The sequence below is a fragment of the Rhinolophus sinicus genome, linkage group LG17 (genome assembly GCF_036562045.2).
Source record: "Rhinolophus sinicus isolate RSC01 linkage group LG17, ASM3656204v1, whole genome shotgun sequence".
Taxonomy (NCBI): domain Eukaryota; kingdom Metazoa; phylum Chordata; class Mammalia; order Chiroptera; family Rhinolophidae; genus Rhinolophus; species Rhinolophus sinicus.
This window is the reverse complement of record NC_133766.1, coordinates 12,358,875-12,383,300: the sequence shown is the minus strand read 5'-3', so window position 1 is coordinate 12,383,300 and position 24,426 is coordinate 12,358,875. Positions and strand designations below refer to the sequence as shown.

Here is a 24,426-nt window from a genome sequence, read left to right as displayed (position 1 = left end):
GACTAGGTTCTAGACTAGAAGAATATTTTTAAAAGCCACCAGTAATCAGTTCTTAGACTTTACTTTGTGTCATTCTAGTTATTTATCTCTATATTCACTCATTTATGGCACCCCAACACCATTTTAGCAATAGAATCCTCTTCATTTTTACTCATTCTATTTATAATTCTAGCTCTTAATTTAGATCAGGGCTCTCAGTTAATCAAACAGAAAAGAGTTCAATAATGTCAGTAAAAAATCTAGAACATTATTTCATGTCATAACTTGAGTACAAGAGGAAAAAATCTCACTGTTCCTAAATAAAATTAAATGACACTTGAAATTCCTGGGTCCAGATGGAAGTGCCACATGAAAAGCTAATTTGCCAGCATCACATCCTGTGTGTGACCAGTCCTGCAGGAGGCTTTCTGGGTAACACTTATAACCAAGCTATGACTCTAAGATTTGGGGGAACTAGGGAGTCAGAAATGTTTTGCCATGATCTACTACCATTTGAAGGTTAGCTGTCCTTCGGGAGATAAGTTTTACAATTCTGTAAAGAAGGAAAAACCCCCAAAAGAAGGAATTACCTGTTCCAAATACTACATAAGCTCAGAAAAGGAGCTGGGGTTAGAGCAAGAAGAATTATGTCAAATACATACAAAGAGGCTTCTTCCAGGAAGAGAGGCGAGAGGCCCCAGCAGAGCTGGGTAAAGATCAGGAGGGTTAGAAAAAATCAGCTCTTCCTCTTCCTCCAAGGCAGCCAGACTCTTTAACAGGTCCGGAGGAAGCAGAGGGGAGCCCTTGGGGTCCTAGTGACAGAAAGGATCACAGTGAGATGCAATAAGGGGTGACAAAGCACATGATTAGGGGGATGAAGGCAATGAAGTCCAGAGGAAGAAGTAATTAACAGTGAGACAGTATTATGCAAAGAGGAAACACCTCTGAAACACAGAGCAAAGCGACACAAGGACAATGGCAGGGAAAGATCAAGACAACACAAAGCAAAAATACCGACAGAGCAGAATATACGAGGTTTATGTGTTTAGTGAGTAAAACAACACAAGGGAGTGGTGATGAGCGTATCTTGTGCTAGCAGAGAAACAGCTCTTTTTAAAGTTACAAACATATACCTGTTTCTCCTGAATAAAAAGGGCAAGGGAGGGGAACTCCAGTACCAACGATAACTGGTCGTTCTCGAAAAGCAAACTGTTTAAACCTACTTTTAAACTGAGATGATTCAGCCCAAGGGAGGGGATCTTTGCCTCAGAATTCTCTAACATGCGGTGTTAGAGACTTCTGCATCTGATTTCTCTGCCAGACCATCACAGTTCAAAACCAGTTCCAGAATTCTTCCACTCCCCCAAATCAAACGTGCTGTGCCAGTGTGAGGAGGAGCCCGTGGCTCAGCAGCATTCCACAGCACTAATGAGTCACAGTGACCTTTGCAGACAGCTACTTAAAGTCAAGATACGCAGCCCCCATCTCAGACGTGCCTGGTGATGGGAAAGACACACACCTCGAATGGCATCCTGGGTACAGGGTCCTGCTCTGGACGGAAGACTCCGGGAGACCGCTTGCCCCTGCGGTCCATGTTTGCTTGCTGGGCCATCACAGCTCTGTTATCAGCCATACTGTAGGAAGAATCCCAGTAGAATTCTGGGACCTTGACTTCTGAGGGATTATGGTTATATGGCTCCATGGGAAAAGGCTTCATTTTTTTCTCTAGAGGCTGCTGCTGCATTACAGGAGGTTGCAATGACGGCTCGAACAGTTTTATGGGGTCTTGGGTCTGAAGGTAGTAGGGCTGTTTCACAGGCATGATTTTCCCTAATGGGCCTTGAACCTGAGGGGGATTCCACAGTTGTTTGGAGGCATCTGCCTGCTGATACTAAAAAAGAGATGCCTGTCAATAAGACGAGGATAAAATGCAATGGTACTTACGCTCAGTACTCAGGTATCACAGAATGAACTTGAGAGAGTTTACCATCAACAAAACTCTAGGCAATGAGGCAGTTTCCTTCATCCTCTAGGTTTTTTAATTCACAGAACTCTCTGGGAACAGATAATGGCTACTGAGCTCATGTTCTCTTTCAATTCAATTATTTAAGAGGTTTAATGAATAAATGAATGAATATGTGTGTGTTGTCTCCTCCCTGCTTAAGTGCCGTGGGGAGGACAGTATTAAAAACTGGTGTCACTTCTTTCTTAACACTTCAAGGTTATGATTCGATTTCCCTTCTATAGTTTATGTTCACATGGGAGAGAATTATTTACAAAAAATCCTTTTCAAAGAATGGTAGTTAAGATCTACTATCCTTTACAAAAATAGAAAGGAAAACATCAGAACTTTCTAAACAGCAAAAAGAATTCTTCTGTATTACCATGATCATTACAAGTCTAAGCAAGTAGGTGAAAGCCTAACTGGTACTGAATTAACCAAACACGGAACAATTTCAACCTCCTCCTCCTATTTCAGCGGACGATACACATGTATGACCTACCTGCTGGAACCCAGAGTGGTGAGGAGGGCTTTTCCTCAAAGCTGGCGCGGCTTTTGTGGGGGACTGTTGTTGCTGAGCTAGAGCTTGAACCTGCAACTGGCTTGCAGACTGTGCTGTTGGCTGAGCTGGTAAAGATGTAAGGGGTTGCTGGGAAGGTGGCTGTGGTTGTTGAGGTCCCTGGTTCATTGGCCCTGGGCCAGAGGGCCGTTGCTGGCTGTAAGGAATGTGGGACTGTTTCCCAGCTTGCACCTGGTTTCCTGCTGGAGAGTGAGCTGTAGGCTGAAGAAAGGTTCCTGGGACAGAAACACCAGCTGGGAAGGTGTAACCTGAGCCCATAGAAAATGCCACAGGAGGGGGGATAACATATGCCGGCGGCGGGAACCCTTCAAAACAGAAGAAGACAGGTTTAGCTCTTAAGAAACTTCACAAAAGAAAGGCAGAAATACTAAGTCATTTGGGGGTAGGGTAGGGTAGGGAAGAGGTCTTCTCATAAATTATAAAAGGTAGGGCTCAACCATCAAGTAAGACTGATCAAGTGAAAAGCCTTAACTCCCTTTCAAGTACAAATATACACCACGGGCTGCTACTTCTATCCAGTGAAGCAACTGGCGTGTTCTAAAGGTGGTTTCTTACATGCCATGTTCAGTGATGGGAATTCCTTCATGATAACAAACATGCACTTGTACGTAAACTGCAGAGAAATGGCTCAAAAATAATTTCATAAGCTTTAGGGAAAAGAAAACTTCCCTCTACCTTTTAACATTATGGTATAGTAATATCAGTCTGGTAAACACATAAATTACTCAATGAATGAACAGGAACTCCTATACAGATGGCATCAAGTAGAAGAAATGACAAAACATACTTACCCGGCCGGCTGGGAAGAGGAGGGAAGGCTCCAGGGTGATGAATGGGGATGAACTGGGAGTTACTTGCTTGACTTGGGGTTTGAGTTACAGGTGTTTTCCTGGCTTCAGACACTGGAGTCTTTCTTAGTTCTGTCTGGGATTTTACCTATGACCAACAGAAGCAAAACTATGATAATTCTGGAACTCATATTATTAGAAAGAAGCACCAACTGTAAGAAAGTATTTAAAATACCATTATGTCCAAAAAAAAGTATATGCTGAAGATATTTAAATTCACCTAAATTAAAAAGAGGAAAATCAAAATAAATTATTTAATTGTCAGATATGCTTTGTTTTACTAGTGTAATTATTTGGCTTTCACAAAATCATGAAAGTCATAAAATGTAAAGGACCTCGGAGCTCATTTGTTTTACAAATGAAATACCTGATGCCAACAGGTTAAAAAACTTGCCTATGATCGATCTTAAGCTGGTTGTTATGGGTCCTAGGGCGCTTTATACTCTAATTCATTAAATAACATACATAAATGAGGGAAAACAAGTACCTTTTATAGAAAGCTAAGGATGAGGTAGAGGGTGGTAATATATTGACCACTGTCAGGCTCTCTTTAATCATCTACAGGCAGATTGAAGAGGGATGAGTGACAGGGAAGGAGATTTTATTTTCAGTCTGGACCTTGTTGAGAAGCAGTTGTAGAGAACAGAGGTAGTGCAGGCAGGAAAGGCTGAACTCTTTATCCCTAAGACACTAATTCTTCAGCTTTATATAGTTCACTTGGTTTTCCCCATGCCTTTGCCCAGCACCTGTCTCTCTTCATGCCTTTTCTCAATTTCTACCATGTCTTTTTCTATTTGTTTCTCCCCTACTATGAATCTTAAAATGGAACTATTAAGTTCTTATTTCTCCCTTTCCCAATAAAAATCCTGTAAGGGAAATACATTGAAGGTACCGTTTATTTACAAGCAGCCTTCAAAAATGGAGGGTTTCTCATGCTTACTGCAAACAAATGTATTTACCAAAATGTGTTAAAAAATCAAATGGCTACTTAGGCACTTACTCAAACATTAATGGTAAGTATTAATAAAATCAGCAGAGTAAAGACCCTTTTATATGTAGTCACAAACAAACAAACAAAAACCCCAAGTCTCAAATAACGAGCAGTGCTTATCTGTTCCCAGCAGGAGACTTGGGTTCTTGCTTTAAAAATTTCCATGAGCCGGGGTACCAGTGAAGTGTTATAATGCTACTGCTGGGACAGGTCTAAATGTCAAGGAAAAGAGCCTCATCATTTTCTAAGAATGTATTTTTTTTGTATAGTGAGAAAAACTGTATAAGCCTTAATATACTCTTGGTTCTACTGGATCTATAAAGACCCTGAATTTCTCACTATGGCATTAACAAATGGTGATTATACCTTCCAAAGAAAATAGGTCTTCGCTGAACTGACAGCTCTGCCACTGGTCATTTCAAACCACTTCAACTGAAGAGAACCGACAAAACTGTCAAACAGGTTGAGAACTCTTTTCACTCACATGACAATTCCCAAGAGGTGATGAAGTAACCATCATGTTTCCCCTGAAAATAAGACATAGCTGGTCAATTAGCTCTAAATGCGTCTTTTGGAGCAAAAATTCATATAAGACCGGGTCTACATTATATAAGACCCGGTCTTATATAGTAAAATATTATAGTAAAATAAGACTGGGTCTTATATTAATTTTTGCTCCAAAAGACGCATTAGAGCTGGTTATCCGGCTGGGTCTTATTTTCGGGGAAACACAGCACCTGCTGTAGCTCTTACACGACCTCACTAAGCAACCCTCGAAGAATGCAGTCAAGCTTCTAGAACAGCCAACTCTCCAGGCTTCAGGAACAGAATGAAAAATCTTGCCTTTTGTGGGAGCCTTCCTCTACCTGCTTTATAGTTCAAATACAGCTTACCTGCACTGCCACATTCTGCTTTCCTGTTTCCTGAAACTTTTCTAAGGTGCATTTCTTGGTTTCTGTTTTCCTCTTGCTGTTGTCCTTCTTTCCATCATTCTTAGTTACAGTTACTCCTTTGCTATAGTCCCTTCTCACCTCTTTGGGGGGAAAACTTCTTCCTGGGTCTCTGTTCACTTCTCGTGGCTTAATGTTCTCTTTGAAGGTGACCATGGGTTTCTCTCCGGTGTCACAGTTGGTGCTTAGATTTCGGCCCGTAGACAGCACTGATTTCAGTCCTGGGTTCCCATCCGTAGTCAGTGACTCTATCGTGGACGTTTCTTGCAGAATGAGGTTTTCTTTGGCTTCACTAGGGTCTTCCAGAATTAATTCTGGGATTTCTGTGATAAACAATAATTTCCCTACCTCATTTTCACACTGAATCAGCCTAAAAAAGTAAAAATAAATCCATATATGAAAAACATAAACCTATAAAACAGTAACAATCGAATTGTGCATGGATCCAATAGGCCTAAAATTCCCAGCCCAAAAATTTTGGAAAAAGCAGATGTAACAACGTGGATTCAAGTAACACAAAAAGTAGTTATGTAGAAACTCAGGTTCTCATCATCATACTTAACGTCACAACAGTCCCATGCCCTTTTAATGTTTTCCAGTAGTTACAGCTACATTTACTGAGCATGTTTTAAACACTAGATTAGGCCCTTGAAGTAGCTATCTATAATTCCTATTTTATAGCTGTGAAAATGGAAACTTAGAGGTATTAAGTATTAAGTACATTCACATAGGCAACCCCTCAAGTGCTTATAGTATGACAGGACCCTCAGTACAAAAATGAGTGTGAATTAGTTACCAACGTTGGAAAGCTTGTAATCAACAGGCGAGAGCCCAAGGACCCACAGCTGGGAAAGCGGCAGCGGAACCAGAAACTGAACTGAACCTAGCTGACTCAAACTTGTGCTCTCCCCACCACACCACCTACCCCGCCTGCTTCGTGTTTAGTCTCCAGCCCCATCCTGGTCTGCCCTAACTGAAACTGACCACCAGGCCCGTCAATACAAATCACTATGAGCACACAACTCATATTTACATAGATGTTTATATATTAGAGCAGAAGCTCACGATAAACAAGGAGGCAAGGCCAACTCCTCTACAACAGGCAGTGTAGTGGGGAGAACAAAGATGTAAGAGTATACTAATGATCACCAGGGTCATAATTTGTTGTTACCAACATTCTGACTTCAGAGTTTGTAATCAATAGCATTATACCAAAGCCTAAAGCACAGGTGGGTGTGTATGTGTATCCGATAAGGAATACCTGGGCTGATTATCAGCGATCCATTTGCCTACAGAGATCAAGCGCTGCTGTCGGATCTGTCGCTGCTGACCCTCTTTGTCTCCTGTAATACCCTGATGGCCTTTGGAAAAATCCAAGTTCCTAAAATTGATATAAGCAAGTCACAGATTATTAAACTGCTAAAGCTATTTTCCAGGCAATCAAGATCACCTAATTAACTGAAATGGCTTCAGATTTTTCCATACAGGTTAGCTACTTGAGACTGTATTTGTCTAAATTTATATTCCCAAAGATTTTAAATCCAATGAAGCAAAGCAGAAAACACACTATGCAAAGAATAAGAGACTATAAGTTAAAAAGGAGGGTCAGTTCCTACTGATAAGCTCTGAGAAGATTTCACAAAGTGACCACCTCAGCGGGACGTTGGCCAGGTACTGGTCAGTGCCTCAGGTTGGTAAGGGAAGGCGAAAAGGAAAAGGAAATGTTCTAAGCATAGCATGGATGAAGTTTTGGAGGAATAAAAACACAGCTATTCAAGAATAGGACACAGTGAATGTAGAGTAGGTGTAAGTATTGGCGGGGAGGAGTGTGGAAGTGGAAACTGTGGTTGAAAACACAAGCATTGGATAGTGATAGAAAATATACTGAAAAGCCAAGCATTTGGGTATCAAGCTAAAAAAGAACTGGAACAACTGGGGGCATCATCAGGTCTATAAAAACGTAACTGTGGGAGCAGGGTAGCAATGGACTATAGAAAAAGGGACTTTCCATAGGGAACTCGAGTAGGAAGCTTTTGTATACTCCAGGTTAATGGTGATGAAAGCCTGAATTATGAGTAAATAAATGGGAGGAATGGAATCTAAGAGGCATTTTGGACACATAATTACAAAGACTTGGTGAGAAAGATGAACAGAAATAAAAGTTTCTCAGATTTCTAGCTTGTTCGTGTAGGTGGATAATGGCACACAGATAAATACAGAAAGGTCATATTTTGCTGACCAAATAAGAAAACATAAGCTCATTTCTGGTCCCATAAAAATTTAAAAAGTATAAGGGAGATCAGATTGTTCGAAATGTAAGTCCAAATCTCCAAAAGAAGTCAGAACTGAAAATTTCGGACTTAACTATGCAAGAGATGAAAGCTCAAGACAAAGGGATGGATTTGATCACCAGCCAGAATGTAGAGTGGGAAGAAAGGGCAAGAACCCCGGAGAACACCAATATTCCAAGGCACACAGTACAAAAGAATGAAAGAGACTGAGTGCTAAGGGTAGAAGAAGAGTGGTGTCATAGGCTAAAAAGAAAGTTTCATGAAAAAAGGGACCAACAGACTCACTGTGAGAAAAAATTAAATAGGAAGAAAACTGGAAAGAAGTCAGTAAAATCTAGGTAACTAGGAGAGCACTGAGAGTTTAAGTGGCAGGAGGCTGTGAAATAACTGGGAGTGGAGCAGTCAGTAAGGTTAGCCCACACTCCTCTTTTTGATGATGGAGAGAAAGAGAGGGCAACATTAGAGAAACATGAGGTTGTGAATTTTACTTTTTACAAAGAAGAGGGCATACTTGAATGTTATTATACTACGCTAAAGGGAAGTAATTGGGGGGCAGCCGGACGGCTCAGCTGGTTAGAGCGCGAGCTCTGAATAGGGTTGCCGGTTCGATTCCCACATGGGCCAGTGAGCTGCGCCCTCCACAACTAGATTGAAGACAACGAGCTGAGCTTCTGGAGGGGCGGCCGGATGGCAAAGTTGGTTAGAGCGTGAGGTCTCAACAACAAGGTTGCCGGTTCATATTCCCACATGGGATGGTGGGCTGTGCCCCCAGCAACTATAGATTGAAAATGGTGACTAGACTTGGAGCTGAGCTGCGCCCTTCACAACTACACTGAAGGACAACGACTTGGAGCTGAAGAAACACAGTGTTCCCCAATATTCCCCAATACAATTTATGAAAAATAAATAAATTAAAAAACTAAAAGTAATTGGTTGTTAAAAACAATTAAAAGATACTGAAAACATTAATACAATGTAGAGCGAGATGGACAGAAGGAGCGAGGTGAAGGTTCTTGGGGTGACAGGACGGGATGGGATCAAGGGCGCAGATGAAGGGGTTCGACCTGAAAAGGAGTAAGAAGCTATTCCCCCAAAAGAGCAGGGAAAGCGAATGATCAGAAAAACAGATAGCTTTATCCTCGTTACTGGTAAGAAAAATGCCAAGCAATATCCTTCTGGTTACACTTGGTTCCCATTCCTGAGACTTTCCCTGTAGCTTCAAGAACAGCATAAAAGGTAGAATTAAGTGAATAAATACCACTTGGAAGAAGCAATTTTCTTTTCCTTTCTTTTACTCCCTATTTTTAAAGCACTTAGTATTGGTATTACACAGGAATTAAAGGCATGACATACACAAATCCATTTTACATCAAAAAACTTTCACTATTAGTTGCTGTTGGCAAAGTAACACAAAGCTGGGAAAGACCAAGGGTGTTTCTACACCCAAGCCTGATTCCTGTTAAATTTTTAATACTGCAACCACACCCACAAAATAAACCTCCTTCAGCTGCCACCCACCTGAAAGACGGTCTCAAAGCCAAGAATCCTTGTAATTCAAACTCCTCTGGAAGTGGTGTTGCTAGAGAAGGATAGAAATCAGGACTTTAATTAAAATACTGTTGTTCAGCAGAACACTGCTCACTAACACCTAACAAACAACAAAACCGAGTACCTGTTATACAGAAAGAAACTATCTATGATGCCCCCAGTTCTCTGCTCTTTATAGAATCCCGATAAAATAACATACCTGTCAAAGCCCTGCATGTTGCCTTCGGGCTCTAACCATCATCCTAATACTCACCTACCATTCAGTGCCAAGGAGGATGGATACGACGGACTGTTTTTCTAGCAGTTTCAAAAATTCATAGCCTCAGACCCAGTAATGCCCAAGTACTGAACAACAAGATTGCCATCAGTGGGAGCTTGTAAGAAATGCATGATCTTGGGCAGTATCCCAAACCCCCTGAATCATAAACTGCATTTTCACAAGGTCCTAGGTAATTCATTTGTAAATAAATGCTTGAGAAGCACTGATCTAATGGAGGAAAAAATAACCAGAAAGGAGTCAAGTACAGACTGTTCAGTGTAGAATTAATTATTTATAATGGGGACATTTTTAAAGCGAATGGACACTGATTAAATAAATTATGCCATATCCACAGCATGGAATACTATGCAGCCAGTAAAAATTGCATTTCAACATGTTTAAATGACAAAGGAAAATGCTTACAATATAAAGTTAAATTTAAAAAGTACAAAGCTGAATGTGATACCAGTCACATACACATCGAAGACCGAGGCCCGTAGAAAACACATTGTCATGTTAGCAGTACAAAGTCTCTCCGCATGCCAGAACCATGGGTGACTGTGTTCTTTCTATTTGTATGTCCTACACGTTCTGTGATAAGCAGGTGTTACTTTGATAGAGTAATGTTCACATTAGTTCTTTTTAAGAAAATAGTAAGAACAAGGAGAAAGGAAAGAAGATGGAAAGAACTGGAAGCTGTTGTACTCTGGACTCCTATGTTCAAATGCAGCTAAATGGGAGAATAAGTTGCTGAAAGAACTGGAAGAACATTACTTCCATCTGCCTAATCAGTGTAGAGTTCGAAGTCATTGCTGAGATATTGAATTTAACAGCAAATACGTAAGAACAAAGACATTTTTCTCTGGCCTTCAGCCCACTGTTGGTGGTGGAGAACAATGTGAACAACACAAGGTTAAGGCAGCCCTTACCATTAGTACTGGAAAGATCCTCTTCATGGGGATGGAAACTATTTAGAAGAGAAATTAGCCAGGGCCAAATGCTGTAAATTAAAGAGACAGTTCACACTTTATTTTTACATAAGAGAAACCAGAACACTAACAAGCCACGAAAATATTATCTTATTGGACTTAGACTTTATATATTTTATGTTTGCTTCAGCATTTGAAAGACTGTATGATTTCCTGAAACATATTTCCAAGATGCCTAAATAAAAGATATACCAGAAGGGTCAAATTTCCATGACAGAGACCTGCTACTTACTGCAGGTCATTTCCTAGGTTCCTAATTTAACGAATGAAAATAATTTTTCAGCTTTAAACACTGAAAATTGATATTTCCTGAGAAAACTCTGACCAGAGATTTTGTTTCTATAGAGCTTTTACATTCATTACCAGTTGTGGAACCCAACTTCTACACAAGGGAAGGAACACTCGAGCCTCTGAGTCAAGCAGTGAGAATTTTGTACCAGGAAGCAATGTCTGTAAGTAGGCATGACTCTGTGACACCTACTCTGGCATCAAAAGGTGACATGCTGTGCGAGGTTGCTAAACTCAGAACAATGTGAAAAGGGAAGGGGCTTACAGGTAGGCTTAAGGGGAAGAGTAAAGAGTTTTAAGAAATAGAGCGATCCCAGTGTCTCAAATGTGGCGAGGTCATTTTAATTTTCTAATTGGTCACTGTGTGGCCTTCATGCTGGGCCACACAGCAGAAATTTCAGAGATCCTCCTCATAGCCACCATCAAAATATGCAGGCAAGGAACTTCCACTCACTGCAAAGCCTTACTGGAAGCTTTCCTACAACCAACGGTAAACTGAAAGCTTTCATTTGTCACTCTAAAATCAATAGTTCCTAAGAACTGTCAGAACTGTTCAGAGTAGCAATTACGGAGAAAATGGTGAGAACCAAAATAACCTCCAATCTTCTTTGCTTAAGACAAACAAATATAACTCAAGTGGATATTACTATAAGGCAACATCAAACAGCTTATATAGAAAATAACGGAAGGAGTAAAAATCTCTTCCCTTTAACTCCTAAACAGAAAGTTGGGGCATATTGTAATGGGTAAGAAACAAACTGGTTTTATTTCCATTTCATTTTGGAATGTGAAAAATGCCTTTTCCCCAGGATAGCAACAAGGAATGGGGGTGCACAAAGGGAGTCAGAGAATCCTTTAGATTGTGCCTCACATGAAGAATTCAAACAAATAAAGGAAATGCATACAAAGAGGTCTTCAGTTCAATTTCCAAAGAGTAGGTGGAATACACAAAGTCTCCCATTGTTCAAATGTTGTATTTTAGAAGGCAGTTTCTACGCATCTATGAATATCAGAGACAAAGCACACACGCTACCATGAAATTCTAAGATACTTACTACTGTCTTTCATCCACCACTGCCTCCTGAAAGACCCTGGGTCTGAGTCTCAGCCAGTCCATGGAGACCTTGACTGCAGGAAGGGGGTAGGCATTGTAGGACTCCTCCTGAGATTTGTTTTGGAGAGGACACTTGCACAGGATGCCAAGAAAAGACACTTTAAAAAAAAAATGTATTCAGAAAGTGTACGATATTTGAACCTGGGTACCAGTCGAAATTAAAATATCATTGTGAGCCTTCTGCTGCTTAACACTTAACTATCTTACAGCTTCTTTCTAAAAGGATATTTTCTTTCCAATGTTAAAAATAGTATAGAAACAGCTGATGAGAAGGTGTCAGCAGATAAAGGATAGAATTTAGGGGTTGGGCCTCCTGGTTCAATATTAAGACATACAGGACTTTCTTATATGTCACTACTGCTTTGTTACATTTATGAAAATGTCTAAGGTTATGCTTTCCAAAGAAGATGGTACAGAAAGTTCAATGACTTCATACTCACTAAAGAGGGCCAACAACTGTGTCCAACACAGCTGCTCATCTTGGCTGTAACTATGCTGTTCCGTTTCATTGCTAAAGTCACGAAGGTGATGAAGTTGAAACAGGTTAATGACAGTGACGTGAACTAACTGCTGAGAGTTGAAAGCTTTTTGAAATAGCAGCCTCTGTAAAAGAAGACAGGAATACTGCGTGTTATTTTCAAGAACAGGAGCCATCGCTGGCTCAAGAATTAAACTGGCAGTCTACATTTAGAGCCACATGGGTGAACAGCAGCATTCTTACAGAGGAGTCAACGGTTCCATCCTTAATCCTAGTATTTTAATCCTGTTGAACGTGGTCAGGCATTTCTCACGCTCACTCTTCACCTTGAAAAGAATTAGCCCAGACACCACAGAGCTGTTTTTCACAATAATTTTATCCCCTGAGTAACTAGATATTTTTTAATATGGTCTGAGAAAAAAGTTTTGGGGATCCATCCATAAATGTATACACGTTCCCCTGTTTGAAGCTGTTTTGTAAGAGACGCATACATACTAAAATATTAAATTGGGACCAATGACCAGAAAGTAGATGCATATAGTGAGAAACAAAATTTCAAACAAAAAGATTCAAAACACATGTTTCTGAACTCTTGTACATAACGCATGACTTCCAAAATTTGTCGTAACATTTCCTTTCAAAGGCGTGACACAGTTAAAGAAACTTATTTATAAACAAAGTAATTAGCATGAACATACTTCGGAACACATGGCAAATGATACACTAAAGCAATCACTGATGTGTGTTAGGCATTTGTACAGATTATGACACAACATTCTCCCCTGAGAGGAAGGTGCGTGCACCATCTTCACCATCAGATCCTTTTCTTACTACGCGCTCACCGTGACCTACTAACCAGCACTAGAAGGAAGGAGTCACTGAATCACCCTCCTACCTGAGTGTCTGCGGTACATTTAGATTACTCCTACATAAAACAGTTTTCAAACACAGGTTCCTAACAAAGTTGATAGTGACCAGAGACGGTGTGCTGGCTTTACTCTACATTTTAGCCATAGTCAACCTCCCTCAGTCCCCAGGGAAACATTTTGGAGACAGTGGAGATTCACTGCCTTATGGTGGGAAACAGATTCCCTTACTTGTAGTTCAACCAGCAGTGACAAGAAATCCTACCATCTCATAAATTCTGAGCTGCCTTTGAGACTTTTTTCTTCTATTCACACAAAGAATCTTAACTACCCAGAGTAAGTTCTATGATTCTCTTAACAAGTTCTTTCACATTATCACTGGAGAAAACACAATTCTATTCCACTCGCCTTCTCCTATCATGTCTCTCAGCCTCCTTGCATCTGTCATTCTCATAGCTGCGTTGAGAATGCTGTGTTTTCCTAAAGGCATCAGCATTCTTCTTTCCTTTCCTCAAAATGTCCTGAAATCCTATTCCTTCTCCAGAATTCCTCCACAAAATTTCTCCTTCCATCTCTATATTCAACCTTCTACATAAGCAGACCATTTACACAAATGCACAATATTGGCATGAGAATAATTTATATTTTTCAGAAAGCATTTTTTCTTACAAGTTATAACACAGCAATGTATGCCTTGTATCTACAGATCCACTGGCATTTATTTCAGAAGGCAATGTCCCACAGAACAGAATCACAACCCTTTAAAGGATTTCCTAGTGTGGGCACAGAAGCATTACGCATATGCATGCATCCTGAGTCCTAGCGAATGTAAGCTAAGTTCATGAAGGCACAGACTTGTCTTGTTTTCTCCTGTATCTCCAAGAGCCTAGAAAAGTGCACAGTACACAGGAGGCACTCAATCAACACTTTGTAACGGAACAGTCCACACCTTTAGAAGTAAATGTGTAATTGTTCAGTTGTAATTTCGTAAAATTTAGAATGTACCATAGTACGTAGAGGGCCTCCGCGGGAACAAAATCAGATCGGAATGGACATAATGTTACTCAGATACTACTTTATACTTTAGACAGCAGTTGAGAAAACACCAAACTAAATACCGTTAAGAAAATCACACCTTTGACAGATATAAAAAGCCTTGCATCTCAATTCCTAAATCTCAGGCCTTAATCCTTCAATGAACCTCAACTTGGGAAACGTCTTTGCTCAGTAGCTAAAGATTGCTCGCCAGACAGACAACGCTCAAGTTTACACTAATTACATGTGCTTCAGAAATACTTTTGAATATTTTACTCAATGGTGCTAAAATTTCACTCCGACAAAGTTCTTCTGATATTTCCCTACGGCGTAAGGTTTAAAATAGATCTGTCTCATACTGTGTTTAAATTCAGAGTGTTGGAATGATACTTCAAACTGTGTTTTAGCAACTGCCCACATACACCCACCAGAACTTCACATACAGAAATACGTATCTGAAGAGAATATTAGTGTTTGAGGTTGAACCAAATGCAAAACTGACTCGATTCTAGACTAGACTGACTTACATAGAGAAGCTCTCACTAAGGTAGAGTGCCCCCTCCTCCCCAATGTAAGGAGTTTATCTTTCACAGAAACAGAGCTGGAAGCAAACACCCTGCAAATCTCTACTTCAATTTTTAGTTGTGACCTCAGGAAAGACAAAAATGTGTTATTTTAAAATAATCCTTCATATATCTGAATACTTATAATGAAGCTAGTTAGACTGGTTTTGTTCTTTCCAGGCTGAGTAGCATAGAGCATTAAAAAGTTAGTTGTTCCTTTCATGCACCTAACTCTACAAATCACGGGCTAAAGTTTAAATAGGCCACTAAGAGAAGCAGGAAACAGCAAGAGACTCTTACTTTAGATGTTTATTTTAAAACAAACTATTTCTATTATAGTTATTTAGTATAATCATCTCTTGCACATAAAAAAAAATCAACTGAAAGTGATTATCTGTAAAAACAATTTCACATTGACTGTATTTGGCTAATTTATGTCTCTTAACTGTCTAAGTTCTACAGTTTCGGAATGTGAGACTTGTATAATACTTATACAACTGTAAAGCAGCTATGAACAATCCCTCAGGTATACAGATACCCAGAAGTAACCAAGAAATATAAAGTGTTCCTTCAGACTGTTTTGTTTACTGTTGATCCCAGTGACTAAAAGAGTGATCGATACACAACAGACTGCCAAATATTTGTTGAATAAAATGAATTAAAAAGTTAATAATTAATTTTGACTCCTCCCGTATTTTACATATTATACTACATTAAAGTGCTAATTTAATACACTAACAAAGGATCATTTTCACATATATAAATAGAACAAAGGTTGCTTAATTTTATCTCCTTACACAAATTAGTGAAATATATTCCTGTTGAATGAAATTTCCCTTTCTTTTCCTTCAAACTACCACAAATCCTGATGGATCAAAGCACAAGAATAATGAGCTTGATTTGCAGAATGACCGTATCTATAAAGTCGGTAACAGAATCGTATCTGAGAATATAAAAATCATCAAAAGTAGTACTTTCAAAATTGAGAAAGAAAGGTACTTGGTCTGAGAAGAAAGGAGATGTTTATTCCCACTTTAATACTTTCTGCCAAATGGCAGCTATTTAGTGAAATCGTGGCTGCTGTACATAAATTTCTTTATGTAGACGGTACCACAGTTCAAATTGAGGGGATGCTGTATGCAAGAATTTCATATGCTTCAAAGTTAATTTTTACCAACAGTTCACAGCTTAGGAATGACATAAAAACTGGGAGTCAGCTTCTTCCAAAACCTATGCTTCCTGATTTAGACAAGACAAAAAGAATTATCTATTTTTGAAATCTAACCTTAAACTGTTCTTCCAATTTCTCTCGAAGAGGGCTCAATTTTTCCAAGCTCTTACTCAGGTACACATGACCGTGGAATTTAATAAAGGCCTTGATGAAATCTGAAACACCCCATTTGGTTTTCACCTCATCCCGGCTGAAATGAAAGAAAAACTTCCATGAATCTTAAGCAGCAAAATGGCTAAAAGCTCTTAAAGGAGGCTTCAGTTTGCAAAAAACACATTACTTGAGCACCTGATACACAAGGAGAGACTTCTGCATCTGACTGACTTTTCAAATGCAACGCCCTCAGGTGACTCAGTCAGTATTCAGCAGCCTGTACTCTCTACTGGGAACAAATCAGATGCTGATTGATTGAAACTGAGGGACAATTACATGCAAAACTGTTAGGATTGTTTATAAATTTGGTGAACAGAAGAGAAGAGAAGCACTATTCCTTGTAAGCCCCGATTTGAGGGGTGAAGGCTACCTACCGGTTACACAAAGCCTACTTGAAAAAGTCAAGCCTACCTTTCCAGTGCTTTAGAAAGTGCTTTTTGTAGATTAGTGGAGGCAGCTGGGAAAGGGAACTTCACAGCAATGCTTCTGCAGTAGTAGAAAATTGTGGTCAGATGGTCTCCCTTGGAAGAAGCTAAGATAGCCAACTGATTGTAAGGCTGACCTGGAAGAGAAAGTTAAGATTCCAAAGTAAATGAAGATGCAAACAAGACTTGCTATCAGAATACAAATGATTGGTTTTTAACCCTTTAAGTTAATGCGGAGTATTTTATAAAGTAAACATCATGACTACCTCATTACAAATGGGCATAATGTAAAACATCACAACCTAATATTTAGGTGAAAAAGCCAAGTAACTAGGGTGAAGAACACTATCTAAGACTTCAGAAAGGGTTAGCTAGTAAATACTTGATGGCTTTGTGGGCCAGGGTCTCTGCCATAAACAACTACGCAGCTCTGCCACTGCAGTGGGAAAGCAGCCACAGACAACATGAAACAAACAGTGTGCCCGACTGCCATCCCTGCTTGAGACTTTCAAGGGCCTTCTTTTAGCATCTAGAGGAATTTCAACATGGTTTAACAAGACTCACCAAACACCTGCTGTAATTTCTCTAATTCAAGAATCTGAGAAATTACACTGCTAATTCCTATTCCAGGGCCATCAAAAGACAAAAGCACTACCTTTCAGATCATAAGAGATAATTTTTCTAGATGGGAAAGGGTGGTATTAAAGAGATCATTATTTTATTAAGTAATTAAGGAAGCCAGAGTTGGTGAAACAATTTTAGATCGCTTCAGGGGATATTTTACTTATATTGCTTTACCTACTCCAGTAATCTTATTGAAAAAAAAATAATTTCTAGCTATATAGAATGTACAATTAATACCAAAACTCAACATCTTTTGCTTTCATAAAACGTGACAGGCGAGCCTTGAGTTATTTTCCACTTTGCTGTGAAGAAAAAGGGTCACTGTCAACCCCAGTTGACAGGAGCGGTCCACTCACCATTAGAGGGGACAAGCTGAGCTGCGTGCCTGTAGTAGGACTCTGCCTGGCTGGTCTGGTTTCTGTATCGAGCTGAGAAGAGGAAGAAGAGAATTCAGTTTCAAACCAAACTGACATATAAACCAACAACTAGGGTAATATTGCCAAACAGCTATAATTCTAAATTCTAGAGGTAACACACACATTAAAATGAATTTAAGAGCAGGAAAGACAGAAAATACTTCAAAACAAATTAACTATAGGATTATGTGTGAAGTGTCCACCGGCTTTCCCTGTTTGGGACAGTCAGCACGTAACCAGTTTGAAAGCTTACCTAGCCCCCATTTTCAGGTCCGCCAGGGTCAGGCTTCACCAGCTCCCACTACGGACTATGCTGGTGACCTGGAGCCGGCCCAGAAGGGGTGAGTTATATGCACTTAAAAACAAAACAAAACAAAAAACACTATACAATATGATCTGAAAATTAGGTATTTTTCTTCAATCTCTTATAAAGTGATTTTGTAAAAGGCCTCATACCTACTGCAATATTAAGTATGTGTGTGCAAAGAATACATGGAAAGCAAAACAACCTATTTTTTTGACAACCTAGAGTCAACATTATTCCTTGACTCTCCCTGCAAAACTCGGTGCTTCCTCTGATGTGACCCCTCCAGAGTTATTCATGGATGACATCGAGAAGTCTACAATCTTTGAACTTAAAAGCAGTAACGTGCCCCGCTCCTTGCTATTGGAGGACAGCAAAACATAATCCTATAGTTAATTTGTTTTACAACCTTGTTAGGTCACCTCAAAGGAATGAACAAGAATAAGTTACATAACATTCCCAGATAAACTACATAAAATGGAAACACAAATTTAACTGTAAACAGAAAATAATTCAAAATGAGCTTTCAATGCACTGGTAGGAAGGAAAGAAGGCAATCTAGCTTCAGAAGGAGTGATTTGTAAACACCGCAATTCCAAGAGTATAGAGTTTTAATTTAGAAAGTGTTATGGCACCACTTTGAAAAATTTAGCTTTGATTACATTTTTGTTTATTATTTGCCCATATCTGCCTAAGTCTGAATAAAATTTAAATCTTTATATAAGTTACTTCCTTCAAGATCCTTTGCTAATCCCCAAACACTGAGAAAATCTAAGTTCCTTAAGATGTATTTCATAGTTTCCTCTTATGACAATCTAAATTGTGTGTGCACGCTCAGTTCAAAGGGAGTTGCTTTCTCTGACTTCTCCAAAGAAAAGGATGAAAGTGTTATCAATTCCTTCACACCAAAGGCTCACCAATGTCTCCAAGGTGAACGAGGCAGTGCTGGCAGATATAGGAACAGGAGCTGGACTGTGGCTTCACTATGGCGCTGGTATGCGTCTGTTTATTGCTGATAATTCCCAACTGGGAAGACTTCACACGGCATGGTAAATCTACATTAAACACTGTGCACAGTTCTTGTAATAACTAAAAGGAAAACATGAGCAAGATTTAGTATTAAATCAGAAATGATAAGTCGGAAGTGCTCTATAGGAAAGCGTGCACACTGGAATGTATGTGCGTCACACCACGTGCTGCTGAGACCTGAACAAGGACTGTAAGGAAACTTTATGGTAACTGTTCAGATGACTACTGCTCATTACAAACTGTCGCTATTGAATTCTCAGGTGTCAGAACAATCTAGGATGTGCGTCTAAAAGGAACAGCAGCATTATTTGAAGACTTCAACCAAGCACCTTCAAAGGAGTCCACACGTGTCATATCTGCTGTCTCAATTCCTATCCCCTCCTTAATCCATTAAGATCTGGATGCCACACAAGCCCCCTCTGCCCATCCCACCACCTACCACCACTCCATTGAAACTGCTGTCAATATGACAACTGGTTGTCTCATAAACAAGCACAACGGACATTTTCCAGTTACCATCTTATTGGACTTCTCTGCTGCATTTAAAACATCCGATCTTATGGTTGCTCCCTGAGCTTTTCTATTTTCTAATTCTTATCTCACCAATCATTCCTTTTAGTCTCCTTCACTCAAAGGCTTTTCTCCTCCCACCTTGATTCTGAAGGGTTTTATTCTTGGTCCCCACAGAGTTCTTTGCATCCTATTCTCATCTTACAAATATTATGCATTCAAATATTTGTATTAGACACCATGGTATGTGTAAGAGACACAGAGATGAGTAAGAAATCTACATCCTTAAAGAGCTCACAGCCAAATGAGCAAGATGGGTACATAAAATAGGGAGCAGGGGAAGGGAGAGAGAAGGACAGATGTCAAACAACAGAGCGTATGCCAATAGAACATTCTAGTTACAATAAACCTCATCCGTTGGTTATTTGATACACTTGTCTCACTTTATCATTGTGATAAACTAGTAGTGTATGTAGGTATAAAGCTCTGCTGTTGTTTTTTTCAGACGAGGATGAAAGCAATAGAAATATCAAGTGATTTGACTAAGGTTATAGAATTATTAATAGAAATACCTTGATTCTATCACCACTTATTCTACCATGTGGAGAATTCACAATACAAAATAAGATACGCTGAGGACCCGACTCAGAAGGATTTGAAATATCCCACATTTTTCCTAAGATAAAAACCACCTCCATAACTGAATATAAATTCTGTGTACCTTTCTCACTAAGCATAGAAATTATCTACTTCTTCTTTACTTATACCTGTACATTTGTAATGAGCAAGAAATTCACTGACATAAAATACAGTTAATGCCCAGAAAGGCTAGAGTCAGGAAATAAAAAGGCAAGAAGTACAAAAAAGGAACAAAAAAGGGGGGAAAAAGAAACAACAAAAAAAAACCTAGATGACCATGAAAGATGATAAGAAACATGAGAAAGAATAAAGAATTAAGTTCCACAGGTACTGAAAGAACAAACTGGAAAACTGGGAGAGGCTAAACATCTATCAAAGAAGAAGAAAAAATATTTACAAAAAGTAAATAAAACATGGTTGGAACATCATGTAGAATGTCTTATAATAAAACTGTTGCCTGTACACAGGACTTGTACGTGGAGACAACAAAAAAGGTCCTGCTGGCTCAAGGATTTTGGGAGAGAGAATTCTAATGCTGGTTGGTTTCAAGGCAGAAACAAGGTGAAATTAAAGAAGAATGTTTCCTAAGTTGAACAAAAGTATATTTGGCAATTATTCTGTGAAAACTGTTACATTATTCTACTGCTCCTTAGCTCTTCACTCTATGATAGGAATGGAGAACTAACTATGAAGGCATATATCACCTTTTAAATTCCTGCAGAAACAATAACAATGCTTTCTTTTCGGCTCCCACTTTCTTAGCGTAAGGACTACTGTTCTTTGATGTGTAAAAAAAATCTTAAAGCAGAATGTTACATCTTCACTTTGATCGGGAATTTGGTTCTGGCTTGAGGCACTGTGCTTTAAATGGTTAACAAAATCATAGCTAAGTCAAAAATTACCTTCACAGAAAATATGACTGAGGACCCACTCCAATCAGATTTCCATCCTTCCCACTCTGCTTTAGTCACATTTTATTGAATCTAAGATATCATAAAGTATGAGATTAACTATTATTTTATATAACATTGAGGGGAGGGGAAATTGCCAATTAAATGGCGATTTACCATCATTTAGAAATTTATCCCTATGTCAGAGATGTTGAACTATGAAAACATTTTTAGAAATGAAGAAATACGGTATTCATTAATTCCACCAATGACCTCCATGTTGTCAAATCTAATTGGTCACTTTTTAATCATCTTACTTGACTTCTTAGCAGCACTCAACAGGGTTGACCAGTCTTTCTCCTTACTGAAGTGCTTTTCTCTTGGCTTCCAAGGCACCACTCTCTCTGATGTTCTCCTATTGCAATGGTGGCTCTTGTGCTAACCGTTCCCACCTAGTGCAGTGGTTCTGAATGCTTAACACTGTGCTGTGCTTGCTTCAGCAGCACATATACTAAACACTAAACACTAATGTCTGACAAAGTCAGGTCCTTTATCGTAATCACAAAATGTCCTATGGCCCTGACCTTGTCACTGCACTGAGCGCCAGGCTTGTTCATCCCATTATCTATCTGATATCCCCCCTGAGATGTCAGTCAGGTATCTCCTGTAATTGAACATGGACAGAGCGGCTTTCTCATCAGCATTCCCTATCTAAGTATACGGTACAACTAGTCAACCATCTGCTCAATCTGACAACTCAAGTCATCTGACTTTTCCTTTACTCCGATTCCACACATCCAATCCAATCCGCCAGCAAGTCCTATTGGCTCTACTTCACAAATCCATCAATTTCTTTCCATCACTACAGTAGCATGCTAACTAGCTTCCATTCCTGGCCCCTACTAATTCACTCTCTACACAACATTTAGAGTAATCTTTAAAAAATGCAAATCCTTTCATGTTATTCCGCCGCCTCCTCTCTAATGGCTTGCAACTTAAGATTAAAATTCAAGGGGATAGAAGGAATGGGTAAAAAAGGTAAAGGGGATTAAGAGGTACAAATTTCCAGTTATAAAATAAATAAGTCACGGGGATGTACAGCACAGGGAATATACTCAATAATATTGTAATAACTTTGTACAGCGATGGAAGGTTATGAGACTTGAGGTGATCACTTCATAAGGTGTACAGCTGTCAGATCACTATGTTTTACACCTATACCTAAATAAAAAAGTTAGAATTCAAAACTCACGTTAGTCTCTAAGGTCATACAATGCTCTGAACATGTTATCAAGAAAGACGTACAGAAAGATCATTGTTAGCAACCCCATTAACTGTTTCAATTATCAAACCAAGACAACATAAAATACAAATGCAAGTAAAAAGTCCTATTCATGTTGATATCTAAAAAAAAGTGTATCGATGCTCATTCTACGACTGTTATAATTGCTCAACCATTGCCTATGGAATGCAGGTGGGGAAAAAAAAGTCAATACTTGTTATAAAAATTTCAAAAAGTAAAGTTCCAAGATTGGATTACCCACCTATTTTTTTCCTTATATAACATTTTGAGACATTTGAATAATTTTATTCTTCACTTGCTTATAAAATATTTTTATGAATACGAAGCCCCCTCAACAAAAATGATGATTCTTGCTTTACTTCCTTATAGATTTGTTTTGCCATTGTCCAATTAAACCCTTGGAAATGTGTTACATGTATGTCACATCATAAAAAAAAAAAAAGGCTAAGAATCATTTTTGAAGATAACAAACCAATCTGTGTAATGGCTATTACAACAATGTACTGTAGAAGGCAGATGCCTCCCCTCGCCCCCCACCAGATCCAGCTGCACCCAAACTCCACAGCTCCCCCTACTTCAGCTGTGTTCACAGTTCCAGTTTCTACTGCATGGGGGAAGGAAAAGAGATTTGGTCAGAAATGAAACTGGAGTTTTAAAACTTGACTGTGTTTCGAACTCCTAAAAGCAACCAGCATGTTACAATCTGTCCTTGGAAAGATTGTGATGAGAATCTGGAATTTAACAAAGTAGTGGTGGGGGCGAGGTGCAGGGTAGTGGGAGATACCATTTTTGTTAATACCACACTGAGCTAAGACTACTCAATTAACATACAGATTCAAACTGCATACATAATTTATCATGATTTTTCAGTTAATAGCAATTTTTTCACCTCTAAAATTCATACTAAATATCATTTGTAATCGTTTCATATGTCCAATTTACCGATAAAGCATAATGTATTTAACCATTACACTTCTGTACAATATTGGTATTGCTTTCAAATGTTAAGATTTAAATGATATTTGTTCCTTTAAATATAATTATTACTGTCTTTATTGAACAACCACTGATCTATGGGCAAAGATTATATTGCCAGAAAAAACAAAAAACAACCTGATACTTCTGTATTTCGAAAAACTCAATAAAATGAAAGGGCAACAGACGACACTAGAGAAAAAAATGTTTGCCAAAAAAAGAAAGAAAATAATGTCCTTTTATATATACAGAGCTCAGACAAAGCACCATGGAAAAACAAGGTCCAAACTCTGAATGGGAAGTTAATGAATAGATTATTTATATAAAATACAAATATCTAGTAAAATATTTAAAAACTTCAATACCACTGGTTAATTCAGATCTCAAATTTTAAATAAAAAAAATTTCCGTCTATTAAGTATAAGTTATTCATTTAATCACTCACTCACTACTACTGAAATAATTACCACTAGTGAGTGTTCATGAAGATAGATAGTTGCATACAGTACTAACATAAATATAAAAATATAAATAAAAATATAAATAATGTTCTGGGAGAAGAAGTGTATCAACAGTATTAAAACTGCACTCATCCAATTGCTTCATTTACCAGCCAATGAAGAATTGGTCCTCAGGAAATAATCCAATATTAGAGAAAATGCTTTATACACAAAGATGCTTATTTAACTGCTTAACAACCCAAGGACAAATGGACATGTTTATAAAGCAGATACAAGACTGGGTGATGAACAACTATATACGAAAGTGTAAAAACACCAGAAGGATATATATTAAAGTAGTAACTTATCCTGAATGGGGGGATTAATGAAAAAAACTTTTGACTTTTGTATAATTTTCAAATTTCTTGAAATTAGTATATGTTGTTTTTATAACCAGAAAGCAAAACAATAAATAAGATAAAGTAAAATAAAATCCCTACATCTATTAATATATCCACTTCTTCATCATTTAGGCTGTATATTCCCTTGAAGGTAAAGATTGTCTCTTTTCCTCTGTAACAGCCTGTGCCTTACAAATAGGCTTTTAATAGCTACTTGTATAAATTAATCTTTAAAATGTGGTTTAAGGACTAGTTAGTGGCACACCACAATTCCTCTCTCCAGAATTGTCAACTTTTACTGCTAA

General features: G+C 38.6%; 1 protein-coding gene across 4 annotated transcripts in view; it reads right to left on the bottom strand.

Annotated features, from left to right (window-relative positions):
* The window catches only part of SMG7 (SMG7 nonsense mediated mRNA decay factor), a 64,462-nt gene that overhangs the window by 6,371 nt on the left and 33,665 nt on the right, over positions 1-24,426 (bottom strand). Inside the window, exons 5-18 of one of the 4 annotated variants that reach the window (XM_019738179.2) lie at positions 18,852-19,023; positions 17,571-17,642; positions 16,577-16,727; positions 16,067-16,202; positions 12,280-12,442; positions 11,781-11,937; positions 10,378-10,448; positions 9,160-9,220; positions 6,612-6,731; positions 5,432-5,720; positions 3,353-3,497; positions 2,484-2,866; positions 1,499-1,870; positions 642-791 (exon numbers count right to left, since the gene is read on the bottom strand). In XM_019738179.2, the coding sequence (XP_019593738.2) occupies positions 642-791; positions 1,499-1,870; positions 2,484-2,866; positions 3,353-3,497; positions 5,432-5,720; positions 6,612-6,731; positions 9,160-9,220; positions 10,378-10,448; positions 11,781-11,937; positions 12,280-12,442; positions 16,067-16,202; positions 16,577-16,727; positions 17,571-17,642; positions 18,852-19,023 (2,442 nt within the window). Of the gene's footprint in view, positions 1-641; positions 792-1,498; positions 1,871-2,483; positions 2,867-3,352; positions 3,498-5,293; positions 5,721-6,611; positions 6,732-9,159; positions 9,221-10,377; positions 10,449-11,780; positions 11,938-12,279; positions 12,443-16,066; positions 16,203-16,576; positions 16,728-17,570; positions 17,643-18,851; positions 19,024-24,426 lie in introns of all 4 variants that reach the window. The other 3 variants (XM_019738104.2, XM_019738346.2, XM_019738273.2) reach the window with 3 other exon arrangements.